Here is a 17,780-nt window from a genome sequence, read left to right on the forward strand (position 1 = left end):
GAGCCGTGCCGGGCCGGCTTTACCTTGGAGCGGTTCACGTTCGTGGTGCCCCGTGCGCAGCTGCTCCGGGGCCAGGTCCTGGGCCAAGGTAAGGCTGCCTCCCGCGCGGGGCCCGTGGCACTGGGGGGGCGGGATCTCGGAGGCAGAGCTATGGGGGGGGGGACGCCTGCCTGCCTGCCTGCCTCGGGCTCTGGGCCAGCCCACGGGGCGCTGCTCGCCGCCCTGCGGGACCTGGACGCTGCAGCAGATGTGGGACGTGCCCTTGGCTGGCTTCACCCCTGCCAGGCGCTGCCCCATGAGCCCGCTCTGCCCCTGCTTGTGGGGTGGGTGTTGTCTACTGACCGCCTCTGCCTTGCTGGGCTAGTCCTGCCCCTGCGCCCCTAGGGCAGCGTGGTTCGGGGTTCGCCCGGGCTGAGGCTCGCTTTGATGCTCTGGGGTGTGGTTCTGCTTGGGCGTTCCCCTCCGCTGGCTCTCCCCGGCCTCCAGTGGGGCGCTAGCCACGCTTGCACCGAGAGAGCCACTGAAAAGTGGAGTCCCAAATGCTCTGCTGTGATGCCTCTGAGTCCTGCCAGGCAGAGCCGGCTTCCAGTCCCTTCTGCTGCCCCCCCTCCTCATCTGCCCTGTCAGACTGAGGTCCTTGGGGCAGAGACCTCTGCCTGGGCTCCCGACGAGTATAAAGGCTCTACAGAAATAATTGACAGTGCCCAGGCAGCCTAGGTGAGGAAACCCTGCACGCTGAGTGAGTCCCCCTGGGGATATAATCGCTAAACCGCTTCCTGGCTGCTCCTGGTCCCAAACCTGCCCTGACATTCCAGCTTATTCTCCACCTTCTGTAGTATCTGGTAGGCTCTGGAGGGTTAATTCTGATTCCCCTTCCTCCCAAACTGCACTGGGTGAGTCTTGTGGCCTCCTTCCTCTGGGCTTCCTGTGGGGTTAGACTGGTGCTGGGAATGGGGAGCCCCAGGCCCTGGCTGCTTTGTCCCTCTGAAGTGTGCTCAGCAAATGATCTGATCAGACCCTATAGAGGAGAGTCTGTTTCCACCCCAAATGGGGGGCTCAAGGGCCTTTTCTGCTGCAGTTGAATTGCTAAAGCCTTAATCCAGACTGAAGCATTTAGGGGATTACACATTAGTGGAAACTTCCTTAATGTATCCGAGTAGCAGCCGTGTTAGTCTGTCTCAGCAAAAAGAACAGGAGTCCTTGTGGCACCTTAGAGACCAACACATTTATTTGAGCATAAGCTTTCGTGGGCTAAAGCCCACTTCATCAGATGCACAGAGTGGAAGATACAGTAGGAAGATACAGATAGATCTAGATAACGAAAGCTTATGCTCAAATCAATTTGTTAGTCTGAGGTGCCACAAGGACTCCTGTTCTTTTTCCTTAATGTAGTTTGGGCTTCGCCTGCAAAGGCTGTGTCCTGTCTGTCCCACCCCAAAGTAGGGGGAATTTCCACCCTGGGTTTATAACTTTGCCCTGAGTTCTGGTGAACTTGGCGGTCAGTGCTCATAAATCCCCCAGGCCTCCAACACTTACAGGGCAGAGGTTATAAAAACTGCTTCTATCCCCGAAAAAAGAGTGGGCCTGTCTCCTTTTTATCTCCGCTCCTCCCCCTGGAGTGCAGGAGGCTTTGTCCTGGGGAATGCAGCCTTTGAAATGCTAACGTCCAAACTGCTGGAGGACAATCCTCTGTGATTGGAAAGCAAAAGAGACTCCCACACCTTGAGCCGAGCCCCACCCCGCCCAGGACAATGGGGCAGGAATAGATCACCCTGTGAAGGTGCCTGAAAGAGGGAACAGCCCTGTGAACTGAGCGCACACTGGGAGGGGCTTTCTGTGAGGCTGTTACTGACCTGGCCTGGTAGCTTATTCTGGCTGGTGTCATGTCTTAACAGATACTCCCCCACCTTCCCCTCCAGCGACCCCTCCCTTGGCGCTAAGCAGCTCTTCTTGTTGAGTTCCTGCGCTGGCGTCTCCCCCATGCTGGGGATGTGGGTAAAGGCGCTGGCTCATGAGACCGAACCGGGAGCCCCAGGCATGGTTCAGCTTGGCAGGGCTGCATCTGTCCAGTCTTTGTGCACGTGGCAGCGCCCTGAACCCATGTTCTAAGGGCTAGTGCCAGGCGTTGGAGGGTGGCATTTAAATCCCCCTCCCCCAGCCAATGCCTGGCTTAGACTCTGCCTGTAATGGCCGTCAGCCTGCCCATCTCTGCCCTTGCATTCCAGGCCCGCTCAAGCACGGCAGTGGGTGCCAGTGCAGAATTCCTGCAGCGAGGTGGGTGTTTCATGGCCCCACAGACCTGCTCCAGTCACCTGCGGGGTGACCTCCCCAGGGTCCCGAATGGGGGGAATGGCTCCGCTTTGGACTCTTCCCTGCCTCTCCTGGCCCACCCTGCAGTGGGCCCAGGGAGTGCGGATCAGGTGCTGGGATGAGCCGAGCTAGTGCTGGGCATGGTTCCGGCATGTGAAATGTGCGCATTGTGCTCCAAACAGAGGCTGGTCTGTCTCCTCTGTCCTCCCTCCGCAGACTGGAATGCACTTAACTCCATGCTTGCCGGAGTGATTTCAGGGCAGGACACCAGAACTTAGTTGATTTTATGTCACCCACTGGCCCTTCCTCATGGGCCAGAGCCTCCCTCACAGGGAGGGGAAGGAGGGGCTGCATCTGTGTGACCAAGGGCTTGTCTACACTTGAGAGGCTACAGCAGAGCTGCTGGAGCGCCTGGGTGTCGACTGCAGGGGTTCTCCTGTCCCCGCGTGGGTAATCACCTGTCTGACAGGCAGTAGCTAGGCTGAGGAATTCTTCTGTCAGTCTAGCGTGATCTACGCAGGGGCTTAGGTCTGCGTAACTACCACTCTGGGGGGTGGAGTTTTCATGCAGTGTAGTTAAACTGCCCTAATTTTCTAGTGTAGACCAAGCTGTAGGTGCTCAAAGCTCACTCTTCTGTCTGGAGATGTAAAAACAAATAAAATACCGAACAGAAATGTGCAGTGGATCCAGGGACCCCTCCCCTTATAAACCAGATCCATGCTGTTCAGTAATTCACTGGCCTGTGAAACCAGCCAAATCCAGCCCGCAGAGCAGTTACTTGGTTAGTGCCCAAAGCCCAATTAACGTTCCTTAAACTGCAAATTGCCATGCCAAGGGAACAGTGTTGCCTTCCCAGTGCTTTGAGCTTGACTCAAGATCCTGCCTGGTGGCTGCAGCTCAGGGGTGCTGTAAGAGGCCTCTGTAGGATAGTGCCCTGGCAGCCTGGGGGTGCTGAGTCCGCACAGTGGTGTTTACTGCTCTGCTTATGGAGGATTTAACCAAAGCAGGCTTTCTGCTCTTCCTTCACCTCTTGCACAGCCTGACCTCTGTAAAGTAGAGGCCTTGAGACAGACCTTTGGTATGTCAACACAGGGGCTGCAAAAATTCCATGCATGCTGGAGAGAGGGGAGGTGCTGATCTCCTAGCTTGTTCTAATTCCCCTTGCGCCGTGAAGCCTGCTACAAATTACTCTTCAGAGTAGCACTGTGGTGCTGAAAAGCAGGCCGTTAGGAGCGATTTAATATCCGGAGCTATTTGAGTCCCCTCTAATTAGCATTACACAGGGATCAAAATGCATCTTAAAAATCACATGCACTTAATGTTCCGAAGTGTAACTGCTAATTCTCCAGTGCGGAGGAGGAGGAGTTGGCCTGTTGCTATAAGTCCATCTTAGAGACGCACAGGTCAGCTCTGATTACACTTAAGCCTCTGACCCGGGTAGTGATGCAGAAGACTCCTGGGTGTAGGTGCAGTCCTTGCCCATACTACAGGGCTCATGGACATCTGATTGGCTCTGCCTATTACAGGGCTGCCTCTACTGTCTGGTTGGAAGGCTTGCCTTCCCCCCAGCTGGTACCAAGGAGGCAGCACCAAGGCTGGGGATCTCTGTGGTGAATGCCAGGCAGTTGCTTGCGCTGGGCCGGGGTCTCAGGGCTGGGGGATGTGAAGTGGCTCTGCTCAGGGTTCAAGGCAATAAACCCTTCCAGTGCCTCTCCTAGCCCCTGCCATCTATGTAGTGGTGGGAGCTTTCTGCTGCAGTGCCCGTGGCCAGCAGTCCCAGAACTCTGGGGGCTGCATCTCTCTCCTGCGCTGTCTGATGCAGGGCAGCATTGCAAGCCCTTGTTTACTCTTTCCGTTTGGAAGTGTCCTGGGGGAGGAGGCTATTTCCAGTAACTGCATGCAGAACTCTAGCTTCGGTGATGGGCTTAGCTAATGGTTGCAGAACTCGAAATACCACTAAGTGGTGAGTGCTTTCAGCGAGCCAAGGCCAGGCGAGCTGACCCGAGTGCGCCGCTCGCTCAAAGTACCTGTGCTGGGTCTAGCTGGGTGTGGGGAGCTGGAAGTCTTCCTGTTTTCTCCATCCTAGAGCACAGATGTCTGTCCCTTCTCTGTGGAACACATGCCTCCATTTCTCAAAGTATCACTCTGAGACTTCCTGGTCCTGTCCAGGCTGCTGCTGCAAGTTGGGGCTTATAACGTGCCAAGGCAGCTGAGCTGGCCCAGGGCAGTCTCCTGGACGTGCAGGCTGAAAATTACAAAGGAGCCGAAGCCTTACGGGCCCCTGGGCCATGTGTTAAGGGTGGAAAGAGCTTGCATGTTTATTGCAGGGTTTGTGTGATCCTGGATACAAGCAGCTCCCCTCCGGAGCGTGTGATGGCTGAGGCTGGTGCTGTCTCTGGGAAATCTGTTTTGGTGCATGGTCCTCAGGAATTCTTGTCCAAGACCACTGATGGTGTGGGGTGACGGGCTCTGTGTGCACTGGGCACTCTAAAATCGTCCCGCCGGTGCAGTTCACTAGGGCTTGTGACAAGGGAGCACTATCGGAGCCCAGCAGCTGGGCTCGCATGGTGCTGGCTAGCCCCGCTCGGAGCGGGCGTAGGCAACGCCACAGCCTGCTGGCGACTAGAGCCCATGAGAGTGGGAGGACTTGGGCAAACCCTACAGCCTCAGGAGGAGCGTGCCCGTCTTGCTGTGGGGGAGCCCAGCCTGCCTGTAGGGAACCCTGACTAGGAGAGTCTTGTACTGTCCCGTTCCCTGGCTAAAAGGCACCTGTATCCCTGGGCTAGGGCTAGTGCAGCTCAACAGAGCTCCGCACTAAGGCTACCCGCCCTCTGGTATGGAGCGTGCAGTCATCGTCCTGGAGACTTGGGCCCAAGCCCCATGAGCCAAGTCAGCTGGCACAGGCCGTCTGCTGGTGTCTAACTGCAGTGTAGACATACTCTGTTCGCTAGGCTTTCCTGGCTGCGCCCTCGGAAAGCCAGCAGTTTGCCGAGACCCTTTCCAATGGGCACTGGATTGAGCTATTCCATGCTCTCCCTGAGCTATAATCAAAGCCCTAAATTCCTGCGAAGAGTCCCTTGGTCCTGCCCTCCTGCTAGGCTAGCCTGGGACACCTGCTGTGTAGGCTCCTAGCATGGCAAGGAAACAAACTAGCGATCGCTGGGAATGAAGAGCGCTTGGAATCCTCCGGGTATGGGGTCTGTTTTGCTGCCTCCAGACAAGTGCCGCAGTTGATGGATTTCCTGTAGCCAGTTTCCCCCCCCCCCCCCCCCCCCGAGAGGTTGGTACCAATACTGAGCTAGCATCTAGAAGCCCTACTCAGGGACCAGCGGAGGAGTCCAAGTTGAAGGAGAGTCAGTTTCTTGTAAATGCTCCCAGTTCACGGGGAAGGTCAGAGTTGACCAGTCTAGCTGGGCCTGATCTCCAGTGAGAGCGGAGCAGCAAGCTGCTACCGGACTGTTCCTGCCCCAGGGAAGGGGAGAGCTCGCACAGTGACCCTGGATTTCTCAAAAACCAGGCCCGCTGATGGGCAGCTGCAGCCTTCGCTCGACAGCCCTGAAAGCTGCTAACTGGAGACTGGGTCGGGCTTCACTCCATGCCCCTGATCCAAGGGTGGTGCGACCCCCTCCTGTACAGGCTACTTGGTGTTATGCCCAACACCAGTTCTTGGCTGCAGTGGTCAGAGCATGAGCATCTTCCTGTGCAAAACAGGGAGCCAAGGGCCTGTCCTTCCAGCTGTGAGGAGCTGCCCCCAGTCTCCAGCCTGGCGCCGCCAAAGCCACTCGGCAGAGCTGCGCTGTTCCCCGTCCTTAGTGAAGGAGGCTCTGTGGCTGGATCCGCATGGCAGGAGCCGGAAGTGGGACAGGTCTGATTGTATAACTTGGCCATTTAATCACCTGCATAGCAGAGACTAGACCTCTCGGCGCTACCCAAGAGTCAGTGACTCACCCTGGGCACAGTGTCGGACAGCAAACCGGAAACATGCATGTAACTCGCTGCTGGGGGCAGATTACCCAACACGCCCTGCAACTGCTTAGCCTCACGTCAGGCTCTTACACATGTGGACTTCTGGAGACAAGTGATGGGCCACAGCATTATCCAGAGGGGTTCCTGGCTTCCCTGGCACTGGAGTGAGCAGAAACCCTCCTACACAAGAGCGTGGGATAGTGAAGTCCTGGGTCTGGAGTGCTCTGTACCAAGCCTGCCTGCCATCACCCTGCTCTCTGGCTGCCCTTGCAGGGCACGGTGCCCCTCTAAACTGGCGGCTAAGCTTAGACCTGGTGGCATTCTACATGTGCCTGTGCATGTGAGCTGGCCATGGGAACCCTTGTCTCCTAAGGTATTCGCATTGAGAACAGAGCTCACAGCCTAAGCCCGTGTTCCAGAGTCTGACCTCAGCTCCTCAATGGCAAAGAAAAGGGGAGCATGTCCCAAGCAGGCTCCCATGCAGTAGTTTACAGAGCCGGCTGTGGCAGGGTGCTGGCTTTCCTGGCTTACAGGAAGTCTCTCTTCTACAGGAGCAGTTGCCATGCATTTCATGGGTGTGGTATGGAATGGGGGCCCAGGCAAGAGTGAATGGCGGGGTGGGTGTTCCCAAGAATCTGTAAAATATCCCATTGCAAAAGCTTTGGGACCACTGGCCTAAAGCACAAGGTGAGTACAGCCTTCCTGCCCAAGTGACTGCTGTGGTCCTGGCTGCAGCTCACCCAGGCAGCGTTACCTTGTGGAAGAGCTGGTGGCAGAGAGGTCTACAAAGACCTGTAGTGCTCTCCTAGCAGCTGGCCCAATGCACTTGGCCGCACAGGGCTGGGGGAGTTCTGGTGAGCTGGGTAAGTCTGGCCTAGCAGCATGGTTGTTGGGATAGAAATGGGGTGTGTCCTGTGGGCACTCTGTACAAGGAGTTAGGGTCTGGCCAGGATACCATATGACTGAAGCGTGCAGTACAAAGACTCATTCTTGGAGTCTTTGCCAAGGCATCATGCACCTGGTGTGGGATTTGCCCAGAGCCCTCAGCCCTGCAGTCCACCTCTTGCATTCCCAACTCCTAATGCAACTAAACCGAGTCAGGCCATCGCCGGCTCCTCTGCGGTAGGAGCTACCTGCAAGAGGAGAACTGGCCCTCCTGTTAACTGCTCCATCCCTCTGCCTGCTGCTGACAGCCCTGTCTGCAAACCTGCAGACCGCATGGAGGCAGAGTTCTTGTCTGGAACTGCACAGTCATGATTGCTAACCAACTGGCAGCTGCCCTACTGCCTGGTTCTGGAGGTGTACTAGCAAGCAATGCCGCGTATCTGAAGTGGCACCGTCGCCCTCACTTACCCAAGCTTGGAAGGCCACATGCTTTGTGGTGGGGGCCCAGGCTGACAGACACATCGGGATTCTGGCCTTGGTGTGTTACTATGGGCAGTTTCAGAAACCCAGCCTCTGTTTGGGCTAGCGACTGCACTAGAAGAGCCTGTCTTAGCTGAGTCAGCAGCTCCAGTTGTCTGAGCAGACTTAGCTGATCACACTGGAGGATAAACCCAGATCTCCCCTACCCCTTCCTGTATGGTGGTGCTGTCACATGTCTGGCTTAAACACTGCCTCCTAGCAGGTTAGCCAGAGTCTAGCTGGAGATCCCTTATCAGTCACATTCCTGTCTCCCCTCCTCTTCCCTCCCCTCCACTCTTGCCCTGGCATTGAGAAACTTGTTCACACATGTGCCTAGGTAGATCAGAAGGCAGAGAATGATGTGTGCTCAGGGTCAATGGCTCGAAAGGGGGTAACATGCAAATGACTAGATAGGGCAGGGGTTCTCAAACTGGGGGTCGGGACCCCTCAGTGGGTCCTGAGCTGTCAGCCTCCACCCCAAACCCCACTTGACCTCCAGCATTTATAATTGTTAAATATATTAAAAGGTGTTTGAGTGCGACCCCCCCCCTTATAAATTAGAGGCTTGCAGTGTGAAAAGGGTCACTAGTACAAACGTCTGAAAGCCACTGAGATAGGCAAACCCATTCAAACTGGAAGCCGTTGTGGTTGTAGCGCCAGGGTCTCCCCCATACCCGGTCTCCTGCTGTCCTGTGCGTGGCTGGAGCCTGCTAACAGTGCTGCCCTTCCTCCCCCAGTGAGGTTTGAGGACTGCACGAGCTGGAAGACAGCGCTGTACGATGCAGATGATGCTGACTTCCGTGTGCTGGCAGATGGGACGGTCCTGATGAGACACCACACCCAGCTGCATGGGCGGGGGAAGACTTTTACCGTGGATGCCTGGGATTCCACTGGCAAGAAATTCTCTGCTTCAGTGACTGTGAAGACCCAAAGCCCTCACTCAGCACAGGTAAAGCTCCTGCCAGCTGGCAGGCCTGTAGGGAGCGCAAGGGGCTGACTCTATGGCAACCATTGTGCCTTGCTAGTGAACCTTGGTCTCCTAATGGGATGGCAAGGTGCCCTGACTGATCCTGGCCCCCACAAGAGACAGGGCTGGGAAGGCCATTCCCATAGCCACTAGCACTGTAATGTTGCCAGTGCACCCAACCCACTGACTGCCTGTTGCTTTACTGGGAGTGAGTTCCATGGAGAACGACGCTGGTTTAGCAACCGCTTTTCTGGCTAGAGCAGCCCAGGGGTGTGCAGCTCAGTGGGAATCGCTCCTCGTAGCTCTCCTTGGACTGCCAAGTTGACCCCTGTTCACACTGGGCCCAGAGTGCAACCTTCTCCATTGCACTTCATTTCTGTCTGGCTCCGATCATGTGTCTGGTCTTCATCCCACTTGCCGTGGTCTGGCCACCTGCAGTGTCTGTGTCTGAACTGTCAGCAAGTCTGACTCCAGCTCTGTGCTCACCGCACGCTCTGTATAAAGGAGCTGCCGGCTGGCACCGCGCTAACCCAGGGTTAAACGCTGGCTGGTCTGGGGTCCCTGGGCTTGTTTCTTGTACACATGGATGCCTTCTTCTCCCTGTAGGAATCTGCTTCAGACCATCAAGCAGAGGTGCTGATGTTCCCACAGGCCAGACCTGGTCTGCAGAGACAGAAGAGGGACTGGGTGATCCCTCCGATAAGGGTTCCTGAAAATGAGAGGGGCCCATTCCCTAAAAAGCTGGTTCAGGTATGGAGGCATCTCAAACCTGCGTTCACCTGCCTGAACGCTGTCTTGGGCAGGCAGGTGCTGCCAGCTCTCTTGTTGCTGGAGCTTAGCATGTGTCAAATCCTTGACTGCCCAGCACAGACTCTTTTTGCCAGTGGGTGTTTTTGAAAAGGGGCTGGGGGGGCCTCTTTTCAGCATATTTATACTATTATAATAGTAACAAACTACAGAATCTCACTGTCAAGAATTGCAGTAGAGGAAAATCCTTGCACTCCCCTACGCGCTGCTGCAGCAGATTCTTCCGGATTTGCTGAAGCACAGTGGTTTCCTGAAGGTTTCCCACTCTTGGTTTTTAATTTTATTTATTTTATTTTGAACGCAAGTTTATCCCTCTTTCAGCCAGGCCCTACTCACGTCCATTACCGGACTGAATCGCAGTGTGCTAGTCTAATTCCGCCTTCCAGTTACACCGTGCGCCATGTACATGCTTTGATTCCCCCTAGATCAAATCCAATAAGGATAAAGTGACCAAGATTATCTACAGCATCACAGGGCAGGGTGCAGACACCCCTCCCAATGGCGTCTTCACCATCGAGGCCAAGACCGGCTGGATGATGGTGACTCAGCCCTTGGACAGAGAAGACATCGACAAATACCACGTAAGTCACCCAAGCCCTGCGTTTGGTCAGCGGGGCTCTTTCCACCTGCCGGGGGGCCCGTTTCTGAGCCAGCCGCTGGTCGACGGGAGCGTGGTGGAGCTCACAGCCCTCTTGTTTCTGTCTGTAGCTCTTCTCTCACGCCGTGTCTGAGAATGGCAAACCTGTGGAGGAGCCCATGGAGATCATCATCACCGTGACAGATCAGAATGACAACAAACCCCAGTTCACCCAAGAGCTCTTCAGAGGCTTGGTCCTGGAAGGAGCACTGCCAGGTACGAGGAATGGGTGGCAATAGCCTTGTCCTGCCGATACTGATCCAGGCTCCAGAAATCTGCACCTCTGGACTCTGCTCCGTTAGCACTTAGTGGGACAGGGCATGGACTGGTCTGGGTTGTCCCTGTTAGCAGGTGGGATTCTGCCTTTGAGGTCTCTGATGGTGCCTGCGTCCATGCCCCTGCAAGCCACGTGTGGTCAGTACTGAACACAGATCATCAGGGCTTGATTTCTTACAAGCCTCTGATCTCTGGCAGCCCTGAAGGGTCAGGCGGGTTCCCCAAGCCACTGGTCCATGAGTGTGGTGCCCACTTACACACCCTTTTGTGTGGCTTGCCAATGAGTCCTTCTCGGAGCAGTTAGCGCTCCTCCCTACCGAAGGAGACGAGCCCAACGCTGGCTCCGTTCTCCATTGGCAGAGTCTCTGCTATTGTCCTGAGCTCCTAAAAATTCTAACATCTTGTATGAAGCTGCAGCACTCCTCAGGGGAAATGTTCCTCCTCCTGATGGGGGAGGAGAGATCCACTACCACCTCCAACTCTACCCTTCTCTCTCAGGGACCTCTGTGATGCAAGTAACTGCCACGGATGCAGATGATGCTATTGAGACCTACAATGGGGTCATTGCATACTCCATCCTGAACCAAGAGCCTAAGGAACCCCATCCCCAGATGTTCACCATCCACAGAGCCACTGGAGCCATCAGTGTGATTGCAAGTGGTCTAGACAGAGAGGTGAGCAGAGACATGGGCTTGGACACACAGCAGCTGTTGCCATAGCAAAGCTCCATGCAGGAGGGTGGCAACATCACAGCTACGCTTCAGTTAGTGACGTGTGCTGAGGACTGAGTCCTCTTCCATGCTGGCACAAGCCTACGAAGGAGACGGCTCCTCGTTAGCAGCTTGCCACTCGATGGCCTGAAATGGGCTGCAGGAAATAAGCAGGTTTATAAATCTGTGCTTGACACCAGAAGTCTCCCGCAGTGGCTCTCCCTGGCTGGAGAGGTATGCTACTGCTAGTGACAAAGCTCGACCCTTGCCTAGGGCTGCAGGGGAGAAGGGCTCCCTATTGGTGCATGCCTGAGAGATCTGGGCAGATCCCTGGCCCAGGAAGTCCTGATGCATGGTGGACTCTTGTAGTCAGCGTGACCTGCCCTGGCTGCTGGGACTGAGTGTGAAAGGGTTACAGGGAACTGGCACTGCTAATATCTTCTCTCTCCATGTCTGCCTCTCCCCAGAGAGTGAGAGAATACACGCTGACGCTGCAGGCTGCAGACTTGGATGGGGAAGGCTTAACAACCACTGCATCCGCTGTGATTGAGATCGCGGACACCAACGACAATGCTCCAGTGTTTGACCCCAGAACGGTACCCTACTCCGTCACCCTCTCGCAAGCACCAGCTGCTGACCCCTGCTGTGCTGGGGTGTCCTGTCCAGTCCCGTTCACCTCCCTGGGATTGCGGGCACAGGGAAGACTGCAAGGAAAAGTGGCCATTCCTCCAGCCAAAGCATCTCTTGGCTAGGAGCCATGTGAGGTGCTCTCTGCACAGCTGATGGTATCCTGCTCCTACCCCAGTTGTCAGGGACCAAACAGCCAGGGTGCCCCAGAGGTCTCCCTTTCAGGGGCTCCGGTTGGATTAGCCCCATTGCGTTAAGTGCTGCACAAACAGTGAGGTCGTGGTTCCAGGCAAGGACTGCAGTCGATTGTCTTGTCCTATGCCATGAGCAGGATGAGTGGGGTGGGAGTGGGAGGGCAAGGAGCTATCCCTGTCCCCACTGGCTGCTTTGTGCTGCTGGCCAGTGGAGAAGGCCCAGGTCTCTGCTCTGAGCTGTGACCGTGTGGCTGACCATGGCCTGCATGCCCCTCTGTTGCAGTACACCGTGGCAGTGCCAGAGAACGAAGCGGGACGCGAGGTCCAGAGGCTGACCGTGACGGACACAGACGAGGTCAACACGGCGGCGTGGCGGGCCGTGTACACCATTGTGCGAGGCAATGAAGGAGGCTTCTTCACCATCACCACGGATCGCGAGACCAATGAAGGCATTCTGCGAACAGCTAAGGTGAGGGTGGGCTCAGGTTTCATGGGCAGCTAGACGTGTGCACCTCTGGCCATGAGAGGAGCATCTGCCGGTCTTAAAACTGGGCTGGTGTGCTGCATGGCTAAGCACCGGCAGCGTCCGGCTCCAGCGGCCTGCCAGAATGAAGTAGCTGCATCAAAACCCAGGACCATCGTTCAGCACAGCTGAGCGCATGGCGTTGCCACGTAGTGAAGTCTAGAGCCGCTGGCTCCAGCATTGCTCAGGGAATTGCCCAGCTTCCTGGGCATGAGGCAACAGGCCAGGCTTCACCTTTCCTTCTCGTCCCTCCCAGGGCTTGGACTTCGAAGTGAGAAGCCAGTTTGTCCTCTACGTGGCAGCCACCAATGAGGAGCCCTTTGTCGTGAAGCTCACAACCTCCACGGCCACTGTCACGGTGAACGTGGAGGATGTGAATGAGGCACCTATCTTCGACCCGCCCATCCGGACAGCCCAGGTCTCAGAGGACGTGCCGATTGGGCAGAAAATCACCTCCTACACGGTTCAGGACCCAGACAAAATGCAGAGTCAGACGATCCGGTAAGTGGTGGTTGGACTGGGAGCCAGGGCTGCTGGGCTGGTAATGCCACATGTACCCAATCTAGCTTCATGCCTAAACAGCAGGGCTCACCAAGGCCAAACGGGGACCGATGGCCTTGACAGCCCTGTGCTGATACATGAGCTTGGGTTTGGCCCTGTAAACTATGGGCAGCGAAGCCAAACACACAGGATCCCATGGCCACTGCTCCTGTCCCCGGAACAGGTTGGCTGGCACAGCAGCCCTTCCAGAACAGAACCTCTGGAGTTCGGCACCGGCCGCTCAGGAGTACGGAGCCCCCGGGGAAGCAGCAATTTGGGCAGGAGGCCTCTGTCAGGGAGCCTGTTGCTTGCCCTGCTGCGCAGCCAAGTGTCCGAGTGCCGCAGAAAGCGGCTCGCTGTCTGAGCGGTGCTGAATCTGGCCCTTCTTGCGTCTTGGCAGGCACCTTCCAGAACTGTCTCCCCTACAAACTGGCTTCTGCCCCAGGCTCTTGTGCCTTTTCTGCCCCCTAACGCTCTTCCCCTCAGGTACCACATCGGGAATGACCCCGCAGGCTGGCTGGAGATTCACCCGGAAAACGGCATTGTAACGGCAAAGGCCCAGCTGGACAGGGAGGCCGTGTTTGTGAAGAACAACACCTACACGGCCATTGTGCTGGCAGTGGACGATGGTAATGGCTCTGCAGCTGGAATGTGGGGGGCAGGGCTGAGAGCTTGTCCGATCGCTGCGTTTCTGTGATCAAGAGCATCTTTGTTCCCCTGCGCAGTGCGCTGCTGATGGCTCCCCATGTGAGAGACATGTGCTAAGGCCATGCCCCCTCCTGGGCTGGCACGAGAAACCACATCTAAATTAAACCCCAGTTCTCTTCCTGGGAAGATGGGAGTAATTCTAAAAGCAGCCTAGGCTGGCTTGTCGGCCCCTCCATCACGCTGCTGCACTCTGCAGCAGCCTGTGCTGGCGTGGAACTGAAGGTGCAGGGCTTGGGAGCCTCCCCTGAGTCATGGGCAAAGCTGGCCCTGTAGAGTGGGGACCCAGGTGGTTGTCACTGGGGCTGCACCAGGGACCTCCGGAGCTAAAGCCTGCTGCCCCAGCTGCCAGCAGCAGCCAGCTCTCTTCTGGATCAGGCAGAGAGCAGGGGTGTTCCACTGGCTGAGCACAAGGCTCCCCTTCTGGGCCAGGCAAACGAGACCGTGAATCGTGTGCAGCCATTCACCTCCCCTCCATCCCCAACAGGCACCCCACCTGCCACTGGCACGGGCACCTTGCTTCTGACTCTTCTGGATGTGAATGACAACGGGCCAGAGCCAGACCCTCGTGAGATCACCGTCTGCAACCAGAATCCAGTGCCACAGGTCCTGACCATCCACGACAAGGACCTGCCCCCGAACACCTCCCCCTTCAGAGCAGAGCTCATCCATGGATCTGGTGTGAGCTGGGCTGCAGAAATGGACAGTAAAGGTAACTACTGAAGGGATTTGCTGGTCACCTGAGATCTTGGACCATCCATTGCCCCTTGCCCCTATCCCCCACCCCGTTCCCTCCAGTAGGAGGCATGAGCCCTGAACTGGGGGTGTGGATCCAAGGCAAGGCAGGACACGGCCCTGGCCCACAGAATGTAATGTGGGGTGGTGCTGGCTTGGAGTCACTCATGTGACTAGGTCCAGAACACTTAATCTACCAGGAAAGATTGGAAGAAGTTAGGCTTGTCGAGTCTGGAGACAGCCTGTCCCCTTTCAGTTGAACAGTCATTTTGTAACAACCTTTTATGTACGTGGAAGAGGGTGATAAATTGTTCTCCTTAACCACTGAGGACAGGACAAGAAGCAATGGGCTTACATTTCAGCAAGGGAGGTTTAGGCTGAACGTCAGGGAAAAACTTCCTATCTGTGTCAGGGTAGTTACACAGTGGAACAAATTACCTAGGGATGCTGCAGAACCTCCGTGGTTGGAGGCTTTTAAGAACAGGTTGGACAAATGCATGCCAGGGATGGTCTACAGCAGTGGTTCTCCACCTATTTACCATTGTGGGCCACATCCAATGCTACTTGTATGGGCCTAAGCATGTCACATGGGCTGCAGCTCTGTGCTGATTGGGCTGCAAGTGGCCCGTGGGCTGCAGATTGAGAGCCACTGGTCTAGAGAATACTTGGTCCTGCCTCAGCACAGGGGTTGGGCTAGATGACCTCTTGTGGTCCCTTCCAGCCCTACATTTCTGTGATTTCTCCACGTGTCCTGTTGGATATCCTAGTCCCAGACATGCCATGGCTGAACGCTGGGGAGGGAAGATGCAGACTCCTCGGATGAAGTGACCTTGGGTAGAGCATGTTCATGGCACTGTAGCCACCATAGGGTCTTGGCCTGCTTGGGAGGTAGAGGGGATGTGGGGGCCTGTTCTCTGACCCCTGTGACCCTCCCCTCTGGTATCCAAGCTGCTGTCTCACCCATGTAATCCCACTGTCCGTCTGCACAGGGGAGACGCTCACCTTGAAGCTGCTGGAGCCATTGAAGAAAGACATCTACCAAGTTTACCTGCGGCTCTTTGACAACCAGAACAAAGACCAGCTGACTGTCCTCAAGGCAGAAGTGTGCAACTGTGAGGGGCATGCAGAGAAGTGCCCAGAGGAACAGCTGCCTGTTCTGGGGGTCCCCATCATTCTGGCCATCCTGGGGGCTATTCTGGCCCTGCTGAGTGAGTGCCTGGGAGGAGTTGCTCTAGGCCTGGCTGATGGGCATCTTGTGCCAGGGTGGGGTCTTCCAGAGCTAAGCTAGCCTGGCCTGCACAGAGGGTGAGCTGCAAAGGCAGGTGTCTTGCAGTGCAGGATGGAACCTGCTGCTGCTTGTGGTGAGGCAGCGTGGCCTAGTGGCTAGAGGACCAACAGTCAGACCTGGGACCTTGTTCCATCCAGCTCCACTGCTGACCTGTTGTTTCACTTCTGTGCCCTGGGTTCCCTGCCATTAAAAGTGTGGTGCCTGCCCTCCAGCAAGCTCCCATCTCGGAGCACTTGGCAGGTGTCTCAGCGTCCCCGCAGGCCTGCCCTTGTCTTGCGGCACCCAGGAGAGCAGCATTGGCCCCATTGTGGGGGGAGGAGAGCACACTGCATGGCACATGCTGACCTGTCTTGTCTCTTCCAGTCATCCTGCTGCTGCTGCTCCTCTTTGTGCGGCGGAGGAAGGTGGTGAAGGAGCCCTTGCTGCTCCCAGAGGACGACACCCGGGACAACGTCTTCTACTACGGCGAGGAGGGAGGCGGCGAGGAAGACCAGGTGGGCACTAGTGGCCTATGGCATGTGGGGGATGGGTAACGGCACACCCGACGCACTGGCTGCCCTGGGGGCTTGACTGGGTCCCACCTTGGTACTCTCAGGCTTCACATGCTTCCAGGAGTGGGCAACGTGGGCATGCAAAACAAATGGCCTTGGAGCTGCTCTGGTGTCCATCTCCAGGACGGATGAGGCCTGGCAAATGGACCTCCCAGTTCTGGATCAGCCAAACTTCGGCCAAGGGCCCTGACCCTGTGCCTCTCCCTCCACAGGACTACGACCTCAGCCAGCTGCACCGCGGCCTGGAGGCTCGCCCCGAAGTCATCGTCCGCAACGACGTGGTGCCGACCCTGCTGCCAGCTCCCCAGTATCGGCCTCGACCTGCCAACCCCGATGAGATCGGCAACTTCATTGATGAGGTGAGGCCCAGGATGCAAGTTTCACGTGAGCCTGGGCTCATGACCCCTAGTGAGAGGCTGGAGCCGGCTCCAGGCATGGGCTGATCCGTGTCGGCAGTTCCTTTCTAGAGCTCAAGATCTGGTCCTCGCTTTAGCTGGGTGTGTGCACGGGGCACGTACCACCCTCGGGGCTAGTCACCAGCCACCCGTGGCTCTGCCGCTGTGGGGATTCCCTGGACAGCTGGTTCCTGCCGCCAGGTCTGCCCAAGGACTGCCCAGGTTATCTGCCTGGCTGGGTGCAGCCGCCTTGCTGCTGGGGAGGCCTGGTTTTATGGCTGTGCTAGGCTGTGATGGGCCTGCCCTCGTTGCTGGGGGCGTAGCTATGGGGAGTGGAGCAGATGGGTGGGTGTCAGTGTGTGGGCCGCATACGCAGCTCTCTGTTAGCAGGCCACATCCGTTCTGTGTGGGGGGGGGGGGGGCACCCCGAGGATGTCACATAGGCCTCAGCTGTGTGGTGATTGGGCCGCACATGGCCAGTAGGTTGAGAACTGCTGGTGTAGAGACTTCAGGGGAACTGGCTGGGAGCAGTGGAGAATGTAGCAACGCACTGTGAATGTGGCCAGAGCAGAGACCCGTTTTCTCTCCCCTGGAAGCTGTTAGGTCTAGAAAAGCCCATTGGCCAACACTGGAGACTAAGCTCCAGGAGAAGGCCTGTGGCGCCCGTTAGTCAGGCTCTGAGCCCTTCCTTTCTGCAGGGCGCTGGTGTGACCAGCCCCCGCCTCTGCGTGCACGTGCTGTCGGAGTGGTAATGGGCCAGGCCCTTTGCTCGGACCTGCTCCCTCTGGTCATAGTGGCTGTAGTCCCTTAAAGTGCCAATGAAGGGAAGGGGCAGCAATGTTAACGTTGCTGCCCCTACCAGCAGGGCCCCTGACGGGAGGCAAAAGGGGCAGGGACAATGTGGATGCGCAGGGCTGGTGCAAGGAAGTTTCATGCCCTAGGCGAAACTTCCACCTTGGGGGGCCCCCCCCCGAGCCCTGCGGCAGCTCCCCCTGCCCCGGCCCAGGGAGCTGTGCGGCAGCTCCTCACCTCTGCTCCGCCTCCTCCCCAAGCACACAGCCCCTGCTAATTCTCCTCCCCTCCCAGGCTTGTGGCGCCAAACAGCTGTTTGGCGCTGCAAGCCTGGGAGGCGGGAGAAGTGGAGC

At 56.8% G+C, this 17,780-nt stretch overlaps 1 protein-coding gene across 1 annotated transcript in view; it reads left to right on the top strand.

The window, feature by feature from the left end:
- The window catches only part of LOC112118535 (B-cadherin-like), a 70,791-nt gene that overhangs the window by 6,976 nt on the left and 46,035 nt on the right, over positions 1-17,780 (top strand). Inside the window, exons 2-15 of the mRNA XM_026663232.1 lie at positions 4-88; positions 8,418-8,629; positions 9,254-9,397; positions 9,880-10,035; positions 10,163-10,307; positions 10,866-11,041; positions 11,545-11,673; positions 12,182-12,367; positions 12,678-12,922; positions 13,448-13,590; positions 14,154-14,378; positions 15,391-15,609; positions 16,053-16,183; positions 16,453-16,599. Coding sequence (XP_026519017.1) covers positions 4-88; positions 8,418-8,629; positions 9,254-9,397; positions 9,880-10,035; positions 10,163-10,307; positions 10,866-11,041; positions 11,545-11,673; positions 12,182-12,367; positions 12,678-12,922; positions 13,448-13,590; positions 14,154-14,378; positions 15,391-15,609; positions 16,053-16,183; positions 16,453-16,599 — 2,343 coding nt within the window. The remainder of the gene's footprint in view (positions 1-3; positions 89-8,417; positions 8,630-9,253; positions 9,398-9,879; positions 10,036-10,162; positions 10,308-10,865; positions 11,042-11,544; positions 11,674-12,181; positions 12,368-12,677; positions 12,923-13,447; positions 13,591-14,153; positions 14,379-15,390; positions 15,610-16,052; positions 16,184-16,452; positions 16,600-17,780) is intronic.

This window comes from Terrapene carolina, unplaced genomic scaffold, assembly GCF_002925995.2.
Source record: "Terrapene carolina triunguis isolate 2854851 unplaced genomic scaffold, T_m_triunguis-2.0 Scaffold32922, whole genome shotgun sequence".
In the NCBI taxonomy this organism is placed as follows: domain Eukaryota; kingdom Metazoa; phylum Chordata; order Testudines; family Emydidae; genus Terrapene; species Terrapene triunguis.